The 26787-nt window shown below is 37.6% G+C and overlaps 1 protein-coding gene and 3 pseudogenes across 6 annotated transcripts in view; all 4 read right to left on the reverse strand.

Annotated features, from left to right (window-relative positions):
• LOC145486601 (caspase-3-like) overlaps positions 1-26787 on the reverse strand; it is an 86510-nt gene that overhangs the window by 20441 nt on the left and 39282 nt on the right. For 4 of the 5 annotated variants that reach the window (XM_081465290.1, XM_081465294.1, XM_081465292.1 and 1 more), the window contains 5 exons: positions 26381-26422; positions 26078-26119; positions 24704-24745; positions 8290-8331; positions 5912-5953 (listed from right to left, as the gene is read on the reverse strand). In XM_081465290.1, coding sequence (XP_081321416.1) covers positions 5912-5953; positions 8290-8331; positions 24704-24745; positions 26078-26119; positions 26381-26422 — 210 coding nt within the window. The remainder of the gene's footprint in view (positions 1-5911; positions 5954-8289; positions 8332-24703; positions 24746-26077; positions 26120-26380; positions 26423-26787) is intronic. The other variant, XM_081465293.1, reaches the window with a different exon arrangement.
• On the reverse strand, positions 8325-15224 carry LOC145486617 (uncharacterized; annotated as a pseudogene). The gene is made up of 4 exons (XR_014049316.1): positions 15131-15224; positions 14350-14482; positions 12392-13212; positions 8325-10260 (listed from the first exon to the last, which is right to left on the reverse strand). The product of XR_014049316.1 is annotated as an uncharacterized LOC145486617 (transcript).
• Positions 15284-18807, reverse strand: LOC145486595 (uncharacterized; annotated as a pseudogene).
• Positions 19916-21154, reverse strand: LOC145486602 (uncharacterized; annotated as a pseudogene).

A 26787-nucleotide genomic window follows, 5' to 3' on the forward strand; every position in this document is an offset into this window, starting at 1 on the left:
GTCCCTCACGCGGTGGTTCATTCTCGTCCCCAGAGCCTCCGTTTCTTTTGGTCACGTGGTCGGAGAAACGGAGGGTTCTGGTAGCAGCCATTACCGAATGTCCGTAAATCACGGACATCCGGTAACGCATGCGTAATTTTGGCCTGCATATCTGCTCATGCTCAGAAATTAATCCTGAGGGAGGGGAGAGAGGAATAGAGTGTACTCTCCAGATGTAAACAGATCGGAACATTGACATGTGTTTTCACTTCGCTGAAGTTTAAATAGGTGATTTAGAGTTAAAAAGAGAGTAGAAAGCGGCCTTAAATGCCGTCGCCGCTTCAAACACGATTGCAAGCTTGTCTAATATTTTACCAACGGGTTTCGCTGCGCATTTTGTGGTGGACCGTCTAGAAAAATTCATGGATCGATAGCTGTGTTCTTGTTGTTTCTTCTCTTCATATTCGCTGATATGATATTCGGTAAAACGGAGAAGTTTAAAGAGCGAGGTGCAGTTGTTAAAGCTTTCAAGCAAAGTAATCAGGATACGACATGTATTACGTCTATCGATGACACGGTGAAATTTGTTTATGGACACACGGAAACGTTTGTGGAAATCAGCCGTGGAAATTGCATCACTGACCAGAGGATTTAAATATACGCCATGCTGATAGATAAAGGGAAAATTTTTTAATGGTAAGAACTATTTACTTCCTGGTTATTTACATAGGTTTGTAAGCTGTAGCAGAATAAAAATCTGTTGAACTCAGGAAAGTTTTGTTGTATTAGAGTTTTGCTCGTGTTTCCTTGCAAGGAATGTAATCAAGGTGCTCACTTTCATATGATCTATCGTGCCCTCATTTTTTCAAGTAACCCCATTCTGTTCTATTTTTTTCTTTACAAAAAAGGGTCTTACACAATCATTTAACTGTCAAATTAAATCAATCAATCAACTTTTATTGTGCATTATTTACAGAATTAATTTACATCAGTATTATAATTAAATAAATATTAGAAGAGAAATCTATTTTGCATATGGCTATATAAAGAAAAAAAGGTATGTGTGTGGTAACCGGGGTATAGGGTAGAAATTGGCTTTTGAAGTGGTTACTACCATGTTAAGGTATATTGTATATATATATATATTGTGTATATTATTTTACCTTTATGACAATTGTATTGTAAATTTCTGTTTCTCTTATTTAGATTTAGTAGTAGTAGGTCCACATCAGCTGTACAGTTGCCTATTTTAAACCTACTTATCAAATAAACGTATGTATGTATGTATGTATGTATGTATGTATGTATGTATGTATGTGTGTGTGTGTGTGTGTGTGTGTGTGTGTGTGTGTGTGTGTGTGTATGTATGTATGTATGGTGTTACCAAAAATATAAAACAGCCAAAATGATGTAATTATAAAATTAGTATTTGGCATTGGTATACATGTAGAGGTGCCTGGTGTGAAGAGAGTGATTCATATTGGTGTGCCACAGTGCACATTATGGAAGATTTTTTTTTAGGAAACTGGATGAACAAAATGAATGGGAAATAATGCAATATTCGTGTTACTTCATGCTAATAATAAGGCTCTTCAGCCTGTTATTCGACCATGTACAACAACAAATCTCAAATGCATACTTTCTACTTCTTGTGGTCGATCAGAACATCAACCACATAGCTTTACTATTAACGATGGTTCTATCTCCATCTCTTTTTTTTCAGTATTATTTATTGAACTGCAAGAGCAACATTCCTATTTGAATTATCCATATATTGTTATCCTTCGAAGAATTTATGTCACACTATTATGGTCTGAAAATTAACAAAGAATAGTAAATAATGGCAGGAAATAAATAATCTTTCAAAGGCAAACCAAAAGATTATGATATTTTTCTTATGGGGATGTTAATGTAACTCTGTACACCTATAATGTTTGATTTGTTTTTAGTAGAGTTTCCACATTACATTTGGAAACCCACTAGTCTGATGATTCGTTCATCAGTTATATAAATAATAATTATTGCCTCCATATTTGTTCACAGTTATTTGCATTGATGATAAATTATTGTTATTTACTGATTAATGTTATTGTGAGGGAATAAAGTTTTACTAATTGCAGTTGCTTCCTAACTAAAGTGGGGAGAGAGGAAAGGGCCTCAAATTTCAGCTATGGATATCTATGGTTATTTTCCTTTACTCATCATTTCCACAAGTAAATTATTTAAAAAAAAAAAAAAATTGGGGTGGAGGCTCTAAAGCAAACTAAACTCTTGCCTGACCTCAAAAGGTTTGTTCGTGTTTTTTTGGCGGGGAGACTATAAGGGAGGTCTCAATAATTAAAGAGAGGGGAGCTAAAAAACAGATATTATATATTATATCTATAACAGCAGAAGCTTCTTAACAGGTACACGTAGTAACAGATACATACATAACAATCTGTGGAAGAAACAAACCAAATTTCATGTTCAGACCATTTGCTACATCATCCAAGTACATAGCAGAGTATTATAACACGGACCTTTGACTTATTTGGGCAATTTAATATCATTCAATACATTTTGGACTGCTAGAATCTGATCTGCTTGATCCTTCAGTGAGAGAAAACTCACCTTCGGATTTCCAGTGCTACATTTGCTCAGCAACAGTGATATTTCTTCGTCTTTTCACCAGGCTCTAAGTTTCCTTTTGAGCTTTTCATAAAGGAAGACAAACGTTTCTTGAAACCCACTGCCGATTCGAATTTAATTTTATGATTTCTTGGGGTATGGTCAGCGACAAAGTAATTGTTGTATTAGCTGGTTGATTCTCAGAATATTAAACGTTTCTTCCCACCTTCTCCGCTGCTACAACAAAGGACAATGACTGCGATCGAGAATTACGTCGTTGCAGGCGATGTACTTCTTTGGTTACGTGGAAACGTTTACGATTCCTTCGGATCGATCGGGAATGGTCACCATTTGTTTTGCTCTTTTTTCGTAAAGCGCACCTGTGTCAACTGAGCGAAGGTGCTGCCATTCGGGCCGAAGTAAAATGGAATGCGTAGAGCTTTGTAATTTTCACTTCTGCTGCGCATTCATTTTTTGTCAGCCAATGAAAAAATTCGAATTTTTGGGTACATCCAGAGCTACTCGTCAATGACATTTTAAGACGAGTAGCACTGGGGACGAGAATGGCGGTGGTTAGGTAGAGTGACTCTTAATATCTAAAGAGGAAAATTCAGGCATATTAACTTAGCGTTCTTCTCAAGCTTGACAAGCCAAATTACAAAAGCCTACTGGTCACATGACCACTTCTTAACTTTCTCTAGTTCAATGAAAAGTTACGTTGCTTTAAAAGAATTGTTCGTGATTGTCATACCAAGCGCGTATCTTTTCGTCCGTACTGTAGGGACGGACAGCAACTTAATATGTTCTAACGCTAGAAAAACAACAATAACATACACAACATGTCCGAAGTCACGAATAACTACTAACACCTGTCGCTGGAGACGTTAGAAGTCACATGACTTACGAAAATTGCTTGTCCACTACCTTTGCACAAAAAATTGGTCACCTACAGGAGGTCGCTAGGAAAGAGCTGACTGTATTTGATAAAATTATTTGGTTTCGACATTGTTACTCTCATTAAAATATTTTAGAGCGCATAGAATTTAGAGTGTAGAGCGATAGAGCGGCAGGTGTGTGTGTGTGTGTGTGTGTGTGTGTGTGTGTGTGTGTGTGTGTGTTTTCATGATAGGAAAAGCAACAGTACATTGTAAGTAAAAGCAAGTGTAGGCAAGAAGTGAAGGTCGTTCAAGTAACCATTCTTCAGGTACCAGAGATAAACTATGGAAACTGCTCCTGTATGTCTGTAATAGTAGAGGCAACGAAGACACCACATTTATACCATTACCACCTAATCTGACAACCGCACCAGCTTAACTTGTCCTCTCGCAATTCTGAAAACTTGAATATTGTGACCCTTCACTCCTCTTTCCTACTTTACCTCTACTAGTATCGATAGTAACTGGATAAACAGTAGTAATCCGAAAAAAAAAAAAAAACTTCATAAGGTTTAAATCATCAAAGGATAATAGCTAAAGGTCTGCTAAAGGTTGTTGTGCCCAAGTTTAGCCACCCGCACACATTGAATAGAAATGTAGCTTGAGCTCTACCACTAATAATTTATCGAAAGGGTTGTTACATTGTGCGCTTAATGTATGGTCCTGAGGGAAACAGTTAGTTTTGTTTTCCCGAGGTTCCTGATGTTTCCCGAGACGAAGTCGGGGGAAACATCAGGACCTTCCCTTAAACAATCATATATTAAAAACAAACAAACAAATTAAAGACGGCGCAACTTCTTTATTCACAACCGTCAATCCTGCTGAATGAATAAGTCTTAACTTAATTACAAATGTTTCGAAGGTCGTGAAAAAGTAAAATATGCTTTTATAACCCCAATAACAAATACAAAATCATTTGGAATTATAAAAATTGACGGTAGCAATTAAATGTGCAATTTTCAGAGCTTTATTCATAACCCTTATAGATTTTGTTCGTTTCATATTTATTAACCACGAACACATACAGTGGTCTGCCTGTGGTTGAAGCTGAAAACTGGCGGTGTTCTCACGTCCGCCCCCGTCAATCAAGCTGACATTCGCACGTGCTGAAGATCACGCCATTTTAAATTTAGTCATGCTCTGATCACGTGCTGTTGTATTCGGCGCGCCGGTAACAACTGCGTAATTGTAACCCGGTCGGGATACATTTGAATTTGATCACGGGCACGTGACCAAGAATCAAACAAATACAGTGGTCGTTTTGTTGAGTGAAAGTCTAGGTATATAACAATTTGCGTTGTTACATTTCGCGTTGAAAAAGTTGTTACAATTTGCGTTAAAAGTTGTTACAATTCGCGTTAAAGAAATTGTTACATTATGCGTCAAAATTTGTCACATTTTGCGTTAATGTTACATTTTGCGTTAATTGTTAGATTTTACCGAATGGTTTACTTGACCCCCACACTCCAACTTTAATAATAAAAAATTCTGAGCAAAATATAGTGTAAACATTAAAAAATAGTAATTTAATCTATAAATGTAATCTGTGAGAAACGAAGTATGTTGACAACAACTAGTTGTCGACAACTACGTTTTGACCGTTTTTCCCCTGTGTGGGAATCATTAGTTTAGTTGTCGACAGCTATTGAAACATAAAACACATTTAAGCATGCGTATTGTGTTCTGAGTATGCATAGAGAACGGTAGTTCCCAAGCTCTCGCTGGCCTGATTTAGCTGTCGGCAACTAACACTCTACTACGTGGAATGCTTCCATCGGACACAATTGGTAATTGTCGATAACATTTAGCTGTCGATAGCAAATAATTATCGACAACTAAATGAGGGGGCCCTCAAGCTTCCACAGCATCTTTCAAATGGGAAAGATAGGTTCTTGAAGTATTTCATCCCTCAGGCTTTTCATTCCATCAACGCCACTCTTCCCGCATTACACCTTAATCGCCCCTTCTCTCTTCGGCCGTTGAAGACGACCTTTCCGAATTTTTTAAACCCGCATCTGTCATCATCTGCTTCAGGTGGCTGATTGAAGATGACCCGTAATAAGCGAATCTTAAGACCTTTAAAGCCCTTCCTAGGAAAAAATTTCAACTCAGAGCATGGAACGGCTCCTTCCGCCAGCGGAAGGAGCCGTTAATAAATAGTAAATATTAAAAATAAATAGTCTGGGAGCTTGAGTATTCCCGTGGTAAGTTTTGGAAGAAAACAAACCAGTTAGCTAGTAGTGTTCAGTTGACCATAAGGAATCTAAAAAATGTTGTTGGGAATTTTTTAAAGCGTTAAGAGGGTAGTTATGGGAGTCTAAATATGACTGGTGTGATACAGAATGGAAATCTTATGCAGTAGGGGCATATGTGGAATCGTTAACACTCACGTTCGTTGTTTCTCTGGAGCCTCTCAATCTCTGCTTCCCGTTCTGAAAAATGAAACAAAACGGCCAATTTAGGCCTCATCCACATGATTTATGCATTTTCGAAACGATGCTTTTTCGATGACGCATTGTTCTAAAATCCACACGTAACGCTGGAAAATTCGTTTGCGGAAAATGAACGACTGTCAGTTGAGCGTGCGCACGGTAACGTGAACGACGTTAACTTTCCGAAAATTTTTCTTTTTCACTATCCACACTAAAATGATAGGGGTCCGTTTTCAAATGCCTCCGGATCTAAGTAGTGTGTTCAAATATATGCACTTTTGATAATATTGGTGTGGACGATAGACGCAATAGGAAAGAAAAATGTATGCGTTTTCTATTAATAGTGTAACCAGGCAGGCGCCCTTTTGTCAACCGTAAGAGAAAAGAAAGCGAGGAAGGTCTAACAACAGCTGAAGAAGTTCAGCCGAACAAGAACTGTGGCAGATAGGGTCGCCATGGGATGAAATGGAACTCAAAGCTCAAGATCGAGACGAGTGGAGGCGAGCTGTGGATGCCCATACTCTATAGAGGAGCGAAGGGAATAAGAGATTTTAATAAATTATGTAAATTTATCCTAAATTAGACCAATGGTCTCTGATCGTTCTGAATTTTTTTAAGTCACCGATTTACTCTATAAAGCGCCGCTTAAAATATTAAAGTGGCAGGTTTGATGGAATATAAAATCCCAACTTTTAACACTTTTTAATAATGTTCAAAGATGTTTTTCTTTTCTCTTATTACCGTTATTTTACCATTATATGTGGTACTTGAGCAATGAAAACGTTAATAAATAGCCAAATGAACGACCGAGTGCACAAGGATAGACTGGGCACTAGTAGGTTTGATGACGTTTTTTACCAAGATCTACCCATATGATCCCACCTCAAAATTTCAGGAATTACAAATTGACTGTCATTAAACGTTCATGCAGGGTAAACTAAAAATCTCTCAGACAGATTTTTCGCAATTAAACTGAAAAAAATGTGAAATTTTGCCTATCTAAAAAATAGTTCAAAATCTGTCTTATAGAGAGTTTTTATAGTTTTGGACCTGAAAGCGATTCACCCCCGTACAAAACAACTGTGAAATTTCATCATGGGTTGTATTGTAGGTTTTAGAGACACTTTGATCAAAGACAGCTTTTACGGGTTTTTACAAATTGAAGTGCACATGCCTTCCATGTAAGTGATGACGCCATGTATTGCGTGTAAAAACGCAAAAGTAGATTAGCACTCTTTTGCCGGTTGTTTATCAACCGTTTTTGTCATATTTAATCGATTCTCAGAGTCCCTTAGGTCATATGCAATTTCTCGCCTTTCAAATTTAGAACTGAGATAGTTTGGAGCCAACCCGTGTAGAGACCTATAAACCATCGTAGCTCTTTGAATTTCCTGCTGGCAAGCTAGATTTTTCCACCCTACAAGTTTGGTAGAGACACTCTACTCTCACAGTGCCTCTCTCCACCCGTGCGTACAAATGGGTATCGGCAAATTCAATGCTGGGGGTAACCCTGTGATGGACTAGCAGCCCATCCAGGGAGGAGTAGAAATATTCTTCGTCCCTTCATGCTAGAGAAACCAGGATAAACTCCGGCCTAATAAGCCACTTGGCTAGTATGCAGACTTAACTTTTACCTAATCAGTCAGTTTAAAACTATTGCTACGTTTTAAGAGCCACTGCCAATAAAAATGTAGAACTTGACGACAGGAGCGAAAAGTCGAATTTTCTTTTATTGCGTCAGAAAGACCCTTTTGGTGAACTATTTTCAGAAATATGCGTTTAATGTTCCGACGAGTTCACATTTTGGTCAAATCTAGGAAAGTTCGAAATACAGCTTGATCAACCAAGATGGCCGATTAATTTATTTAAAATTGAGCATTTCAACAGGCCAGTACACAAAGAAGCAAACCTGCCTTAATTTCTCCGTTTTCTCCTTATATTAGTCTTAGTTTCTATTGAGAAGATACATCAAACAGACGAAACCCCCTGAGTGTTTGACCACATTTCCAAACACCTCGACGTTCGACAAAAATGCTTTGCTATGCGTCTTATTTTCAACACTCTTCTGGGCGTTTGGAAGTGGGGTCAAATTTGGTCTTTCATGTTTTGTATATTACTTATACAATCGTAGCAGTCGTAAGAGGAAAACCTTTCAAGCAAATCCGATGTGATACCAGAAAAGGTAATTTCTTTCCGGAGAAATTCAAAAGGTCTTACTGTCTAAGAGCTCTACTCTACTGGAGCTAAAGTTTTGCCAGCTATAGCTAGTTATAAAACCACAAACAAATCGTATGCACAAGTTAAGGACATTTATTTTGTGGTACATGATAACTTACCTTCCGCTCTTTGTTTTAAAATCTTAATGTCTGCTTCCAGCCCTGAAAAATTCAATAAAACAGCTAAAGTCTATCCACACTAGTGGGTTTTCAAAACGACGGGTTGTCGTACTAAAGCGTACGTTTTGAGTAAACGCCACAACCGTAACTTATGCATGTGTATATGATGTCAACGGCGTCAGAGTTTTTGCTCTCCACTCTAATCCGATAGGGCTCCGTTGTCAAAATATTTTCCGACTCTGAGCAGCATTTTAAATGCAAGTATTTTCAATCGCATTAGTGTAGGCGGTAGGCGAAAACGCTTATGAAAGTGTGCGTTTTCAGACAAAAATGCATTAGTGCGAACGGGCCCCAAATCATTATTAAATTAGGTCTCTTTAACTTTCATTTATAATTTATGTAAATATCTGGATAATAGCAGGCGAGAAACTATTTTTTAAGAAATGGACAACAACTTTAAGTTTAAAACAAGTTAACAAATCGAATGTGGTTTGGCGTGGTCTATACTCTTTTATATGATAACCCAAGTTATTCTCGCATTTTGAATGGTCCTCGCTTATGATCTATTAGAGGACAGACGCACGATTGACGTCATCATTACAAAGTTTTTGCCTCTGTTTTAAAATGGCGTAAAGGTTTGAGAATTTAGATAATATTTTACATGACTGGGCAAAAGATTAGTACAAAAAAGTCTTGTCGAGGCATTGAACAGGTACGAGAAGCATAGTCTAGCAGGAAGAAGAAAGATAAAGCCGTTTCTTTTTGAGAAAATGACTCAGAAAAAATGCTCGAGCAGTCTCAGTCGGTAGTCGACGAGACTACACAAACACAAAATTGGTCTTGGTAAGCCGAGAACCATTGCTTTATCTCGAATTTAAGAAACCCAATAAACAAAATGTTTATGAGATTAATTTATTTAACAAATTTCAACTTTTCTCAGTCTCAAAATAATTGTTGACACTCTGATTGATGTCAGGAATGAGACCTCAAAACCGCTTCTTAAAATCAGCTAAAACTAGATGTAGCTCTCGCTAAGTGCCAACGAGCAACCATTCAAAACAAATACTAACTGGCAACTTAAAAAAACAGAGCCATGTTTTGTGCACGTCACTTTTTTGTAGTCAAGTATTCAAAACAACGTCAAATGTCTTAAATTCTGATGTAAATTATTTGATTGACAACGCAGAATCGCCAAAACGAAAATAACATTCTTGGTTTTAAATCATCGTGATACTACGGTTTCAGCTGTAATGATAACTGACATCGTTTTCTTCCCTTTTTGAAAATTATTCGGAAAATTGAATAATATAACAACAAAAGAATACAGAACAAAAATGAACCCAACAATAACTTTTTATATGGTACTATGCAAGTCAGATTTACACAAACTTACATGTCTTTCGTGTCAAACAATATATTTAAGCTATAAACAGTAACAATTTCAATTATTTAACGTCCTCGGACAAAGAACAATAGAAGTCTACGTTTCAATGACAAACAGCTTGGTTTGAGGATTTACAGAAACTTACATGCATTTCGTTCCGAGGCTTGTTGTATAGATTAGTCAAATCTCTAACATATGAGGATAAACAGTAACAAAATATTTCAATTATATAACGTCCTTTGTAGTCGAACAGCTGGCAAAGGACATGCACAAACTGTTTGCTTTGGGATGCTTGGGCCAGTCGGACGTTAACGGTATTGAACAATTTCAATTATATAACGTCCTCTGAGAACGAACAATCAAATTGTACATTGTAATACTCGCACAAGGGTATTGCACAGTTCACAGAAAATGAAGAAATCCGTTTTGTACAGACTTACATTTGCCCGCTAATCAGACTTTTCTTTTGGACATTTAAAGGAAATGACCTTTGTTATTTTTGTTGTTTGGACATTGTAAACCAAACAAACATCTTCTAGAGACATCAGATATACTTCGATGTCGTCGATTTCATCTTTTAAGAGTGCCTGCCTGTAAAAATCAGACAAATTCTTAATTCGCGGCAAGGGTCGAGAATTCGATTTCGCTCATATTTTTATGGTAGATAGGCTAGGCATGACAAAAACTACTGGGTAGTTTTTTTTTTGGCAAAATGTCCTTTTATTTCAAAGAAATATACAAATTACCAAATTCCGTTAAAATCGTCCTTTGACGCACCATTTTATTAAACAAGTTTAAGAGCCTCGCATGCAAAACCACATCATTCTTCCGTCTTTAAAACGCTCAAATATTTTTGTGCAATGCTTAAATGTGTACTGGGTTGATTTTAGGGAATGTTGCGTTGTCTCTTTGGGTGCAAAATAATTAAATTTGGAAGACATGTATTTCATTCACTTAAAAGTACTTCGTGAGTATAACTAGTTTCCACCATGTGCGAAACCTTTAAATGGATTAAGCTTCTGGTGGTTGAATCGCAGAAGGATGTTCTACAGATTCCTGTAAAAATTTCTTTGGGCAAATGATTGTGAGCGACGCGAGAGCTTTTCAAAGTACGTTAAAAATGCAATATTTGACCATCCGTCGTCACATTTCAAATTACGGATTAGACGTATATTTTAGCATGCGCCGAATGACTTGACCTATATTAAGCTAAAATAGACACAGAACTGATAATTTGGAAATGTTTTAACCTTATTTGCTGTAAAAGGCAGGTCCAAAAAGCCGATTTGACGTGTTTCTCTCACCATTCGTCGAACCTAAAGCAGTAAAGTTTGCTTCTGTTTACACAACGTCCGATGTACATCGCCTACTGTCAACCTATTATTGGTCGAATACCATGAATCTGTGACCATCTTTCGGCGCATATGATCACCACTGCATCTAAGTCAGAAACGGCTAAAATATTACGTTTGATCGATTGCTGACCGTTGCTGATAAGCGTATCGGCGCAGCACAATCTTACAGGATTATTTGTTCGTCACGCAATGCTGTCACAGCATATGGTGCACATTTTGATCTATTTTGTATAGAGCACTCTCAGGATAAATGAAACAATTTATTCATCGTTTAACTGTTCATATATATAATAATATGTGTATATTTATATAATCGTATTTTATATTTATATTAATCCATTTGAAGGTTTCGCACATGGTGAAAATCAATTGCTGGTTTTCAGTGTCACGCAATTCAAAATAGATCAAAATAAAAATCAAAACCGGTCAACAGATAAAGTCCAGAATCTGGGAAATGAAAGAAGGTAAATATGCAAAGACTCTCGCCAAAATTCTGGTCACAACAATTTTTCTTATGCGAGATATGCGGAAAATTTTTTTACCCAAATTTATAGAGATCTGTATGGAGACGCCATGCTGGTGCCCATCCGTATGGGCACCAACATGGCGGGCGGAAACCAACAGAAACATCTGTCACTGACTTTTGCCACAAAAGCGTGAATTTATCCCTCGAGGAACTCTAAAACATTAAAAAAGAATACTTTTTCTAAGACATGAACTGTTGAGATAGCCAAGTTCCCCTAAATAAGCCACTTTTTTAACTATCATGACAGCTCTCTAGGCCGTCATGTAAATGCCGCGTCACGCAAAAGTTTAGAAATTTAAACGTAGTGTATTACAAAACCAAGAACCCATTCGGAGCGAAAATTTGTATGAATATTAGTTTTCAGCAGCTCCTATACATTATTTAAGTAAAATCTCAGGAAGATCAATAGTTTTGTAGTTCGAATTTTACTGACGTCATGTGAAAACCAGCTATTATTTTTACGAAGTACTTTTAAGTGAATGAAATACATGTCTTCGAAATTTAATTACTTTGCACCCAAAAAAACCCGCAGCATTCCCTAAAATCAGCCCAGTACACATTTAAGCACTGCACAAAAATATTTGAGTGTTTTAAAGACGGAAGAATGATGTGGTTTTGAATGCGAGGCCCTCAAACTTGTTTAATAAAATGGTGCGTTAAAGGTTGATTTTATCGGAATTTGGAAATTTGCATATTTTTTTTGAAATAAAAGGATATTTTGCCAAAAAAAACTACCCAAAAGTTTTTGCCATGCCCTAGCCTATCTACCATAAAAATATGAGCGAAATCGAATTTTCGACCCTTGCCGAGTTATGTTCCATAGTTATGGACAGGGACGCTTATGGACAAATTAGATCCAGCCAGCAGGGCTTCTAGTTGCTCTGTGAAAACCAGGATCCAGATATCTTGGTTGGTGTTTCCCTCGGACTCGGTGACGCAAAGTTTTGCTGAAGCCTCAAGTTTGGTATCCTTCGACCTCTGTCGTGTACCACAATTCTCACATTTCAGTGTGGTGCACGTGAATGATTCCGCATCGTTTAATCCTTTTTTGCATACTTTGCAGGAACAAAATATGTTCAGCTTTGATACCAAATTGAACTCCGTGGCGGTTATTTCTTTTTCTGGACTTTTAAGCATACCTGGTCCAGTCAGTGTTTCAACTGTTTGTGTCGTAGGGTTTGCTGTCGTGCTTGGTGATGTACTCAGATAGGTAGATCCTTGGAAATTTCTCACCGTGAGGTTGGTGAAGGAGTATGAGTTACCAGTTGCTAAGGTATGCACAAGTGGCTCCCAAATGTGAATCATAGACGAGCCAGTTTTGTCCTCTAACACACAATCTTCCTTCACATGGACTGTTGCCCCAGTGGATCTGAGAACAACAGCCTTGAGATCTTCTTTTCCCATAGTGAGGGAACCACTGATATTTACTTTCTGGTTTGGGTGCAAATTCTTTACTTCAGACACGGTAACTGACATGACAGCACTTGATTCTGCCGCACTTTCAAGCTTTGGTTGGTCGATGCAGCTAAATGACACATAAGCCTGCCTTATGTACGGCTGATTGTTGGTTGAAAATGCATTTGCTATTTTCTTTAACAACAACGTTCTTAAGCTGTACTGGGCTGTTTGTTTCCTCGAAATGTATCAAGGAATCGTGTGTATCAACGCTAAATGTAATACCAACCGTAAATGTAATAAAAATTAATTCTAAATGTAATACTATCTGCAAATGTAATAAAAATCAACCCTAAATGTAATAACTTATCCCACCGTAAATGTAATACAATTTAACGCTAAATGTAATAAGCTGACCAACCGCAAATGTAATACAAGTTAACCTTTAATGTAATAACACGTTACTAAGGGTGGCAAAGGCGTAAGTGGCATCAATATCATTAGTGATATGATATCACTTCAATAGATTATCAGATTACCCAATCACGGTTAATCACCTTTACCAACTAAACCGTTAGGCAGATTACCCCGGGGGGTTACTCCCATACAATACCTATACGGGTATGAATACGTTTTTATAATATGTTTATTTAATTTACAAATAAGTTGTGATTATATATGAATGATAATCGTTGCTATAAAGTTGTCATTATATCAACTGTACCATCAGTATATTCTTATCTGTTTTATCATACTACCGTCTCATCAAAATCTTTAGAACACAACCAGAAGGACTTCTAATAATAGCCCACTTTCAAAAAAAGTGTAAACCTGGAGTGAGTATGGGTGAGGGATCAATTATGGGATCGTTTGGCGGCGCTCGCACATTTGTTTTCAACCTCGTGCTCCCCCAAACGATCCCAGAACTGAGCGTACGCCTTCTCTCGCCCAGGCTTCCACTATTTTCGAAAGTGGGCTATGTAATTGCGCGATCCGCTGCAAAGAATTTCGGAAATGATGTTTGCAAATGCTCGACCATCAGAAGGGCTATTTTCTTGAGAAATCTACAGAAGTTACCAGTTAAGCTTTGACCGGAACTATGCAGAACCTTAGCAATGTTCACAAAAATCACCGAGACTTCAAGTGATGCCCGGTAACCGTAAGGGAGCTTTAACACTATGTTATTACATTTGAGGTTAACTTGTATTACATTTACGGTTGGTCAGCTTATTACATTTAGCGTTAAATTGTATTACATTTACGGTGGGGTAAGTTATTACATTTAGGGTTGATTTTATTACATTTGCGGTTAGTATTACATTTAGAGTTAACTTTTATTACATTTACGGTTGGTATTACATTTAGCGTTGTTATTACATTTAGCGGTGATACAATCGTGGACATGAAGATTAAAGCCTACCAAACGTTTCACTTTAGTGGGTGAAGTCTGAAGCGGAAACCCGTACCACTGATGCTTTGACTTAAGGGACTTCTTAATCGGACTGAGGTTGTGAACAAACCCGTGCTCGTTTGCTGTAAATAAACAATAAAGATGGGTAGATTATGAGTGAGAGAATTACGTTCGATTGCTTTGATGATGATGATGATGATGATGATTATGATGATGATAAATAATTTTGGGGGTTTGGATATTTTTTGAGAAAATCACACATTGCAGGTAAGGTTTGAGTCATAAGGGAGTCGGCAAAAGCACTCATTATTACAGAAAAAAAAGCAACAACAACAAAATTGCCTTTACCTATCGCGGATAGGGTAGTCAGGGGCCAAGGGGCTGGGTTGCTACAAAATAACAGGGACACCAGTTGTCCCTGTTTAGACCTACAATCATGGACAAAAGTCTTGGGACAAATTTGCACTTGTGGTGCTTTTTCACACGCGCCAAACAAACAGTCACTCGTGAGTTCAACTACACTTGCTCAGCCCCTCCCCCCACCCCACCTACAATGTTGGACATTTCTCCAGAGTTTCAACATTGGATGGGGTGGGGGGTCGGGGGTGGGGGCAGAAACGAATTTTGAAAAGGATAACAGTGCTTTTTCAAACTCCGTTTTTAAAACACAGATAATTCATGCAATGACGCCAGTGGCCCAAGGAATTTTGTCCACCATTGTAGACCACTTAGAGGCATAAATACTTATTAGATAAAATTGCAATACTTACAATAATTCCTCTTGCTTGCCATTATCTGCAACAAAGAATAATGTTTTATTAAATGCATAACGTCAAACGAAGAAACAAAGGGGAACGCAATCATTTGAATTTGGATGTTTGCTTTAGCTTTTGCAGAACATGTTTTACTGGATTAAGTCAAGCTTACTCAAGATGTCCATATTTAGAAGTATTTTTAGATAAAGAATCAAGTTTATTTTCTTCTAACTATCTATATTTCAAAAATGATGATTTTTTGCGAGCTTGCAGCCTTCAAATGTCATTGGCTTGATTATGAGATCTTTGAGTTTTTTTACTCTACCAAGAGCAACGTATGTCATACCAGGTGAACTCTCTGAAGGACCGGGATCTACCGATGCTTTTTTAACAGTTAGACTTTGGTTCTTGTGAATAGTCATAGCCTATGCTAGCTTTAAAGGAAGTTGTTGTCTTTCATATTTCTGACCTACGTTTTGAGAAATCTGGGTTATTGGACAAATTGGAACGCATCTTGGAAAACTTGCAGTTAGACAAGGTCCACTATAGTCTTCATCAAACTGAACAAGAACACAAATAGGTAGAGCTGGAGGAGTTTGGCCATCAGCATAAACAAAATCTAATACAGTTCCTAGTGCACCATTGCAAAGACCAACTTTCGTCCAGATGTTCATAGTGAGCATAACTCTAGCACCTTTAGCTAAATATATGACAGGTTCTAATCCTCCCATTTCATCAGAACTTAGCGTTTGAGCACCACCTGAGTGACGGGCTTTAATTGTTGCTATTGGCTGGTTCATATTTTTTTTATTTGATCAAGTTCATTTCTGCAACTTTTGACGTTAAATAGGATAACCTTACAGATGATGTTAGGAATTCTTCAATATTTGTTACATTTTCAGGGGTTCTAGACAATAATTTCTGCCAATCTGCTATAGTGGATTTTCCATTACGTGTTCTAATGAGAAGATCTCTAAAGCAGCCTTGGTCATTACTTTTGCCATCAACTCTATGATTCACTGACAATGTGACAACTTGTTTGAACTCTTGATATATGAGGTGACCCTGGATCTGCTTATCTGATTTCGGCAAAGAATGGAAAAGTGGTTTATCACCAACTGGAGATAGCTGTGCTATATCACCCACCAGAATAATAGAATGACCACCAAAGCTGGATCGGCTAGACCTGTAGCTTGCCTGCATATACAATCTATCCACCCAAATAAGCTCTGGCCAACAAATGAATATTCGTCTATAATCAAATATTAAATGTTTTGTAAACTATTCTGAAGTTGTTGCAAAGCTATTCCTTTCAATTCGAAGAGTCTTTTTTAACCAATCGGTAGTTTGAGAAAAGAATGCAGTGTTACACCATCGATATTAAAAGAGGCCTTTCCAGTATATGCTAGTACTTGACATTTTTTCTTAAGAGCATTTCTTACAGCATCAATAACATAGCTTTTTCCTGAACCTACAATTCCTTTAATAGGCAGATGCAATGGCAGTTCTTTGCTGCTGTTGAAGTGATTTAAAATGATGGTATGCCAACAATTGATCGCTACTAAAACTCGAAATATCTATTACTCTTGATGATATCTGCCAAATTGGTTCATTTCAATTTTTTTGAGTATTTAACCAAGATGTCACAGAAAGTAGATCAACATCCTCAAAATGTTCACTAACGTTATGCCAATATCCTTCAGGAGCTAACTCTGAATTATATTCAGTACTTGTGCCCAACTCCTGTATATTCAGTTCTGACATAAACTTCCATTCTTTCTTTTCTTCCTCAATAATTTCTGTGTCTTTATTTTCATTTTCTAGATTAATAGCTGCTTTTAAGGCACTCCATTTTAATTCCCAGTCAGGAACACTGTTCTTCTCACGATCACTGCACAAAAAATTCATCCAACATGCTTTGTAAGTTTCATCGCACTGTTCAAGATTGTCCTAAGCACTGTCTGGTACATGCTGCCAAGGTTTATATTTTAGCAGCTGATATTTACAGAACAGTCCATAATGCTGATTGTTAGAATTTGAAGAAAATTTGGGATACGTTTTAACTATAACAAGTCGCTTCCTCTTTTCGAGTTTTGAGTTTTTGCTTACAAATGTGGAGGTAAATTGCAAAAAGTTATATTCCAGTGCTTGTATGTCTGGAAATATCTTAATAAACTTTTCTCGTTCGGCATAAATATCCAGCACGGATGGGATGGTACAAAAATCGTTCTTTCTCGACACCTGAACTCTCCGTGAACCATCAAGAGATGCGTTTACCACTTCATGAGTTGCACTTACACATCTGAGTGAGAGTAAATGATGCATAACTTCTTGGATTGAATAGTCTCTTTGTCCTACACTTTTGATCATAATTTGCTTTAAAATGTTATGACTGTCACTTGTATCTGACATTTTACTTATAACGTTGGTGAATGCATTATTTAGAACTGAAGAAGCTTTCTCTCCTTTTGATGTGTACTTCACAAGATATTCCAAACATGCCTGATAATCTACAATAATTTGAATATCGCAATTTGCTCTCTATCCTTGGAGTTGCAGTGGTTGGTGACGGTTTAATCTTGAATCATTTCGCTTAGTAAAAATAGTTGCCCTATACTTTGTTTTTCCTGATTTAGTGTTTATTGCTTCAAAATCTATTCTTGTCTTGGCACAGTTTTCAAAAGGGAATTTGAATCTACAGCTTAAGTCATTTTTGTTACTTTCTCTTAGACAATACTTAGTACTGCACATTGTATGCCTCTCGACAGAATTCAATAAATTCACATAGTCTTCTTCTTTTTGTTTGTCGTTCAAGGACAGATAGGGTGTTTGACATGGAATTTTTTTTTGGCATGGATGAGAATCAGGCTTGTTTGGACCACCCTTCTTCTGGAGAACATGGATTCCAAGTTGTTAGTATAAAGTCAACATACTGACAAACAACAGACTCAGCTCAAATTTCCTTTGTTACTTTGATGCTAAAAAAACGTTGTAATGCAATTTCAGTCAGTTCACAAAGTCCTGGATCATTATTCAATTTAGTGATTCCATGGCAATGAATTGACCCTCTCTGAACTGCGTACTCATATCTGTACCAATGCCAAGAAGTCCCTAACGACTCTTTTAATCAAAATTTGACAAAACGATCTGTTCGCTCAGTAAAAAACCAATCTAAGATATGTGGATTTTCAAGAACATTTTGCTGCCTGATCGCTGGTTTAATGTGTTCAGAGTGAGGGTCACAAAAAAGTTCATGAAATTCAGGCCAATGGTAGTCAGCACAAGATAAAGTGAAAAAAATTGTGGGAGGTCCTACTTGAGCAATGGTAGCCCGAAAATCTTCTTTAGCTTTGTGCCAATAGCTATTGCTACCAGTAACATTTTTAGCATAATGCATAAGCTTAGACATTAAAGTGGAATATGTATTCGATTGAAGCATCTGTTGACTTAACACCGCCAGTGTTTTGCTTTAAAAAAATGTTTCCCTGACTAAGGAGTATGTGCCTTTGAATCATATTGAATGCCCAATAAGCAAACCGTGGGTGATTTGCAAACCTGTATGTCCATTTACCATTATTATATTCAGCAAATTTAATCAAATGTTTTATTTTATCTCCAAGGGTCACATCACGCATTGTAGCACTGTTAGTAGGATCTCCTTCGCCATCTGGAAACAAAGTAGGAAATACCATAGTAGCTAAATATTCAATTTTAAACTCATTCAGAGGACTTGAATTCCTATGAGGCCAATTGACTTTGTGGTTTTGTAATAACTCATCTGTAATCAGCTGCTTCTGTGGCTTAAGCTGTACAGGGTTAAGAATTGTGCTATTCAGTTCTGTGTCTTCATTGAAGGGTATTTCATCAAGAGGACCTCTGTCTGGATCAATTTCATCTTTACTGTTCTCAGTACAATCGATCTTACGCAGCTCAGTTGGAATGCCATCAGAAGGCAACAAAGCCAACAACTCATAATCAATAGTGATATCCGTATACACAGGGTTATGTTGAACTAACCAGTGCAGAGCCCAGATGACCTTTCCACGTCTCACATAGCCTGCGAACGCAGACGTATTGTCGGTTGTCGCTTGTCTCCGCCGAAAATAACGTCTGCGAACCCGAGCCAGGAAACGATTTCTGTAACGTAATGACTTTTGTTTCTCTTTGGCCAATCAGATTCCATGATAGACAGAAACTCGAGTGCTCCTCGCGGCGAATACCTAACGCAGTAGTTCTGGGATTCTTTGAGCTAAACTGTGATTGGCTTAGAATTCCTACGTTACAGAAATCGTTTCTTGGCTCGGGTTCGCAGACGTTATTTTCGGCGGAGACAAGCGACAGCCGACAATACGTCTATGTTCGCAGGCTACGTCTCACAGTGAGATCTTTATAAGTATTATCCTTGCCTTTGACTGACACAACCATTACTGGCAGCTCAGTAGGGTATTTTGGCAGTGAATTTGCCAACTCCTGGATATCTTGAGAAAGTTAATACAATGGCCTTTATATGCTTTTTGTCCACCTGGTTTTGTATAAACAGAAATCACTGGGAAAACACGTGCTATTAACATTTCCTCTAACCGTGTTAAACCTTGCAATTCATTTGGCACTTGTGAAGGTGTCATTCCACTCTGAGATGAAAATTTTTTTCCCTCCATTCTTGTCACGTGAACATCTTGAGCAGATATAAGGAGATTTCTTTTTGCTTTTTGATGATAATGGCCATGCCTCATGGCAAACTTCATACATATAAATTTTGAATTTAAGTGAATTATGAAAGTCTTGCATGTTTTTGATAGCTCATTTCTGTACATGAATTGGTCCTTTCTTTATACTGTCAAATTGCGATAAATATGTTTCTTTGTCAACATTATGCAGTGGTTTATCTACTATTTGCCAGGTTGTAAATTTTCTTACTGGTTTAATTTCATCAAATTTAATGTCTCGCCTTTTCTGTCTGCACTTCCTAATTTGCACATTTTGTTTTTTCAATCGTGCTTGTTTCTCCTCCTCTGTCTCATTATCTTTTATTCTCCTTCTCTACGTCCTCATGTATTCTTTTTATTTTTCTTGTCTAGAACGTTTTTCACTCTCTGTCTCCTTAGCTTTTTTAGCAGTTTTGTAATTCTTCACATATGCATTCACTACATTAAAGTTAAGCTTTCTTTCTCCATCTATCAATCTGTTAGTACTTATTTCTAGTCTCTGTCGTTTTCTGGGTATATGAACTTCTTTCTTGAAATCATCAGAGGCTTGGCATTCTTTATCCCCTAATTTTGGAAAAAAAATGCTCTGGCATTAATGTACATGAATCTGATGTATATTATCATCAACAAATGGCATGAGGGAACTTTCATAGGCAGCAAAATACCATCCATTGGCATGAGCATCCAAAACATCTTGAAATGTAGCATATTGTTGAACTGCAGTACACATATCATCATAATACAACCAATAAGAGCCACTGTTTATGGCAATGGTGAAATGGTGGCTTGCACAGCGCACAACAGCTTTCAATAAGTAAAAATTACCTAAGACTTCCATAATTGCTGGTAGACCAGTTTGACCAAAAGAAGTTGATGATAATTCAATTGGTAAAAATTTTGGTGTGGTTACCAAATGTTGCAAAGCTGAAATATCACCAGAATGCCTTTGACATGAATCACAAAATAGTGGTCTGTTATTAGGCGGAGCAGCTTTTGAAACACAGTTTTTACACTCAGTGGGCAAAATATTTCGGCAAGTAATATACAAGACAATGGTGCTTGTAGTTTTCACTATTTGATTGTTACATAGAGTGCAACAAGTCTGATTACTTTGTTGAATAAGAACTAATGATTTCAAATCATTTGTTAAATCTCCAAATGTTTGCATGGTAAATATGTCACTAAAAACAGCATCTGCAGTCATTACAGAAAGTGATGGACAACCTCTGATCAGTGACCATACAGGCTCTCGCACGACCTCAACAGCACCAAGATTTTCCCTTTGATTACACGACCCATAGATAACTTCTGAATTTATTTTCCCATAGATCATTGTGGGCAGTAAGATTGAGAAAGAGTAACAACATAAACAAGAGACACATCATTTTCCAAACTTTTGTGCGTTATATTGCTCTACGTGTACCTTGTACTTTAGTTTGCACCAATGGGCAAAAAGTCTATGATTCGAAAACACACGTGATACGCTTGACAACAGTGGAATGAATTGATCAAGCTGACAGTTGATTTACAAAGTACTTTGTTTATTGTAGCTTGCTAGCTCTCCAAGGCACGCTCGCCGCTTAAACGTTAGGTTTGCTTTGAATTTGATTAACGTAAGCTTAAGTTAAGTTAAGTTAAATCTCAGTTGCTTAGATTGCTTTTGCTCGCTGGCGGTGACAAAGTTGGCTCACTGGCCGATGTCGAGTTTACTCTCGTGCGGTTCACTGGCCGATAGTTTGCTACAGTTGTCGTTTGTCTTAGCTTTGCTTTGATTGAATTCAGTTTAAAGGGGTCTCTCAATTTCTTTGATTGCTTTATGCCCGCTGGCGTTTTCTAGATTTGGCACGCTGGCCGAATTGGGCACACTGGCCGAGTTTGGCACGGTGGCCGAGTACTCTTTTGCCTCGCTGGCCGATTGTTGAGCTTGCTAGCTCGATAAATATACCACAATGGCACTTAACTAAAGTACACTCACTTAGAATTGGAAATAAAAACAAATAAAACTTACAAAAGCAGGTGAAAATTACGTTGTTCTTACCTCAAACTTGATCACAACTCCGCTCAATGAATGCCAAAGCTGCTGAACATCGACGATCACAACCATGCGGGCTTGACGTCACAATCTCTGCGCACTACGATTGGTCCGTTGTAAGACAATCGACCTCTTTCCATTACGTCATTGGAATCTCAGAAATCTTAGCTTACAAGCATGTCTCTCGATCACTCCATATTTTTTTCCGCCTACACAGTACTTTCGCACGGCTCTATAATGCTGCCGCCTCGCCAGCCTCACGTCTTCGCTCGGCTGGCTCGTTGGCGATAAACACATAACGTTGCTTTCCGATGCGAATGTTTCAGTCCGTTTCAGGGCAGAGCAGCGAGCAAAGTATAGCTCACTACAGCTCACGGCCAATTGTATCACAGCTAAAAGGTGTCTCCGACACTATTTCAAACTGATTTGAGAATCACCAACCACAGACGACACAAATTTCCACCATCACTAACGCTCCTTTCATTAAAAACTCGAATCGAATGGCCTCCAGGTTGACCGCAACCGCTAGTTTTCCGAGCGTATTTTTTCAACTCCTGCGATATTCAAGGCAACGTCCAAGCTTTTCGGCTCACAGGGCTGCACTGATGACAAAAACTGACTTGACTTATCCAGCATTTTCTTTAAGATTTGTAGATTTCGCAGTTCAATTCTGCTTTCGCTGTAAGTTTTCATTCCACGAGAAGCGACGCTCGAGTCAAGTTTGACAGTGGCGTGATTTTCCAGGACCAATCGCAATTCTTTGCTACGTATAGCAACCAATGAGATTGCTTCACTTTATATAGACAATAGATTACGTCAGATGGCTTTTTCGTGTTCACCAAAGTGGGTGAAGGCAGGCTTTCGAGTTATGTTGAAAGATTTTGAAATAAAAAAAGCTTTATCTGTAGTAAATTGTTTCGTTATTATATAAAACAAATAGATTCCATGTTGCCGTGGGTCTGTTCAGTAATAGATCAGAGAAGACGTCAAAATGTGATAAGAACATCAGTGACTTACTCGGCTATTGCCTCGTGTGCCACTTTTTTGTTCTTACCACATTTTCACGTCATCTGTGATCTATTACTGAACAGACGTACGCGTCATCACAGTGGTCAAAATGTTGTGGACTCACTCGGCTGCGCCTCGTGAGTCCACAACAAATTTTGACCACTATGACGACGCGTACTCGTACAGAGTACAGACCACACTAAACCACATTCGATTTGCTTTTTACCATAATATCAAAGATAACGAAAGAAATCTTTGTCAATATTTGTTTACAATTGAAAACACCGACTCGGACTTGAAAGTGCACGCGCTGCATTGTGCAAATGAGCTACTTGTACGCGTTAGACTTTCCTTTCAAAAACTTTTGCAAACTCGCTCAACATGCAGAAACAATAAGAAAAAATGTTTGGGAAAAGAGTAATGACGCGTAATCGTTGTCGATAAGAGTAGAGACCACGCTAAACCACACTTCGATTTTCTTTTACCACAATATCAACGTCAAAGAAAATGTTTTTTTGTTTTTTTCAGAGCGCGAGCTGAAAAAGGCATTGCGCGACACATTGACGCGAGCAGTGTGGTATGGACACTTATCGACAACGGCAAATTAGCCAATCAGATTGCGAGATTAGCAGCAATTGTTGTAAAAACATGTTTCAATCGTTCAATGATCATCTTCAGTTTTGAATTCGTGCACGAGTTCGGTTGAATCAATACAAGCAATGGCGTATAACTAAAACGTGATACAATTCAAAATTTCGAAAAAATTAACGTACAATTTTAAGAAGCGCGAGACATGGAATAACACTTGCGCGAGCACTACACTTCTTAATACAAGGAAGAAAATTGTACAAACTAGAACTAATTACAATGATTATAACACAAATGTTATGAACAAAAAATATAAAATAAACCGGTACTAAATAAGTGTATATACATAAAGAGTAATATCAGAACGAGAGAGTTCAGTCAGCATGTTTCAGCTGCTTATTTAAAGTTGGATTCTCCCATTTGATGTGCATTGCTTCCTTCAACATAAGTTGTAGTTTCTTGGGTGCACAATCCACGATGGAAAAGCACTGCTTATTAGCTAAACACCAACATGCCTGGGATTGCTGCAAATGCTGATATACGTGTGAGTTCCTGTCCCTGCTCAGATGCTCACGAACGCCCATCGAGAGATGTCGGCTAGTCTCGCCGATGTAACAGGCATTACATCCCGCACACGAAAACTTGTAGACAACGCGCGAACGGAGATCGAGAGGGACAGGTTCCTTAGCATTAAACATACTAACAAATTTAAAAAAAGAAAAAGCTAACTTAATTTCAATGTTTGTACAACAATGCTGAACGAGTTTGTGTAGCCTTTTCTGTGTTTCTCCAGTGAAGGAGCCTACACTTAAATAAGCAGCTGAAACATGCTGACTTAACTCTCTCGTTCTGATATTGTTCTTCATGTATATACATTTATTTAGTACCGGTTTATTTTATAGTTTTTGTTCGTAACATTTTGTGTTATAATCATTGTAATTATTTCTATTTTTTTTTACTGTTTTCTTGCTTGTATTAATTGTAGTGCTCGCGCAAGTGTTATTCCATGTCTCGCGCTTCTTAAAATTGTACGTTAATTTTTTCGAAATTTTGAATTGCATCACGTTTTAACTTATACGCCATTGCTTGTATTAATTCACCGAACTTGTAAACGAATTCACAACTGAAGATGATCGTTGAACGATCGAAACATGTCTTGTTTTAAACTTAAAGTTGTTGTGTATTTCTTAAAATTATGTAAATATATCTTAAATTGGATCAGTGGTCTATGAACTTTTTGAATTTTAAACTTACTTCCAACTATGCGTTGGCTTTTCATTTTCTCCTGCTGGGACTCTGTGGGAAATGTAATTACCAGGTATGTAAGGGGAAGGTTTGGGTAAACAAAACAATCATTTACAAAATCTCAAACTGGATGACTTAAAACAAATAAAACAAAAATTGTGTAGTGCCAAAACTTGCCAATTAAGCAAACAACTAAGTTATCAACTGCAATTTTTTTTTTTTTTTAACTTAAGGGTTTTGTTTCGGACTAAGTTAAATCTTTTTCGCTATTGAATTGGGGAATACAATGGACTCTCTAACAACGACTCTGCAAAAGTTAAATTGTTAGATTAACAACTGATGTAGCAAGTGTGCGTATATATATGTTATTTGCTGGCTGGGAGGTCCGTATAGCGAAAAACTGTGACGGCCTCGGGCAGCATTTTCAAGCCCGAGGTCACAGTTTTTCAATATACGGACCGACCCTACGCCGGCAAATAACATGTTTATGTTGTTGTTGTTGTTGTTGTTTTTCTTCTTTTTTCTTTTTTTTTTCCGCGATAAATTGGTTTTACAGATTACAAATGAGTTTGTTTACGCAACTTTGTCATTGAATCGGCTTCCGCGCCGTCTACTAACGATTTGTAAAAAACTTTTCGCAACGAGCGAGTAACTCGATGTAGCGAGTAAAGATGTAATAAAGAACAGATTTTTTTCGAACTACTTTATATTAGTTGCATTTATTTCACCAGTTAAATTCTCCAAAATTTGTTTCTGCGGTGTGAAATTTCCTGCGAAGTTTGAAGTTTTACTACAAAAACAATTTCTCTCAGTCGTTCCTTTTAAAATCACTTGAAATCAGACTTTTCTACCGTAATTTGAATGGCGGAAAGCGAGGAAATTCGTGAAGTGTATTCCACAGAAATTCTCCTAAATACAGGAACGATCAGAGAGGTTAACTCGACTGAAATTGACTCAAATTTTACGGCGAGAGAAACAGGATTCCGCGCCATTACAGCGCCAACCTACAAACAACCAAGCAAACTCTCACAACTTCAAAACACTCAATTGAATTTACTTACAGTGACTTTCCTCGCCATTTTAAAGTGAGCAGAGATGAACTTGCGTTGACTAATCGTCGATGGATGTGTAAAAGAGGCAAAAGATTGACAATTACCGCTAACTTTTAGGAGCGAAATTTAGGCAGTGGGGAAAAAATCCGGCCCGTGGGCCGCATCGTAAAAAGCTGGACCGGTCACGTGCGTATGATTAGCCAATCAAATTCGAGGATTAAGGATTCCGGCCCGCTCAGATGCTTGAGAAAAAAAATAATAGTTAATATCTACTGGAGCTAAACTGTTGCCATAAAACATGACTTTCTGTTCAATGAAAAGGTTAACGTACCTTTAAGCCTTCTCAGAAGCTTCTGTTCGTCTCGATTGCGATCTGGTTAAAAAAAATGGCCATTTTCGTGTTTTATATATTACTTATACAATCGTTAGAGTCGCAAGAAGAAAAGCTTTCAAGCAAATCCAATGTGATACCAGAAAAGGTAATTTCTTTTCGGAGAAATTTAAAAGCTAAGGTCCCACTGTCTAAGAACTCAACTCTACTGGACCTAAACTTTTGCCAGTTACAGCTAGTTATACAGATACGAAGCACATTTTATGCACAAGGACATTTATTTTGTGGTACATTATAACTTACCTTCTTCTCTTTGTTTGAAAATCTTATATTTTGTTTCCAGCCCTGAAAAATTCAATAAAACAACTAAAGCTTACCCTCACTAGTGGGTTTTCAAAACGACAGGTTATTGTACTAAAGCGTACGTTTTGAGTAAACGCCACAACCGTAACTTATGCATGTGTATCTGATGTCGACGGCGTCAGAGTTTTTGCTCTCCACCCTAATCCGATAGGGCTCCGTTGTCAAAAGTTTTTCCGACTCTGAGCAGCGTTTTAAATGCATGTATTTTCAATCGCATTAGTGTAGGCGGTAGGCGAAAACGCTGAACGTGCACCTAACCCCCAATTTTTTTTTTTTTTCCGCTAAAATGAATTTACTTGTTATTTGAAATACTTCTGCGAAAGCATTTTTGGATTCGTTTAAATCCT

Source organism: Orbicella franksi, chromosome 5 (assembly GCF_964199315.1).
Source record: "Orbicella franksi chromosome 5, jaOrbFran1.1, whole genome shotgun sequence".
Lineage (NCBI taxonomy): Eukaryota > Metazoa > Cnidaria > Anthozoa > Scleractinia > Merulinidae > Orbicella > Orbicella franksi.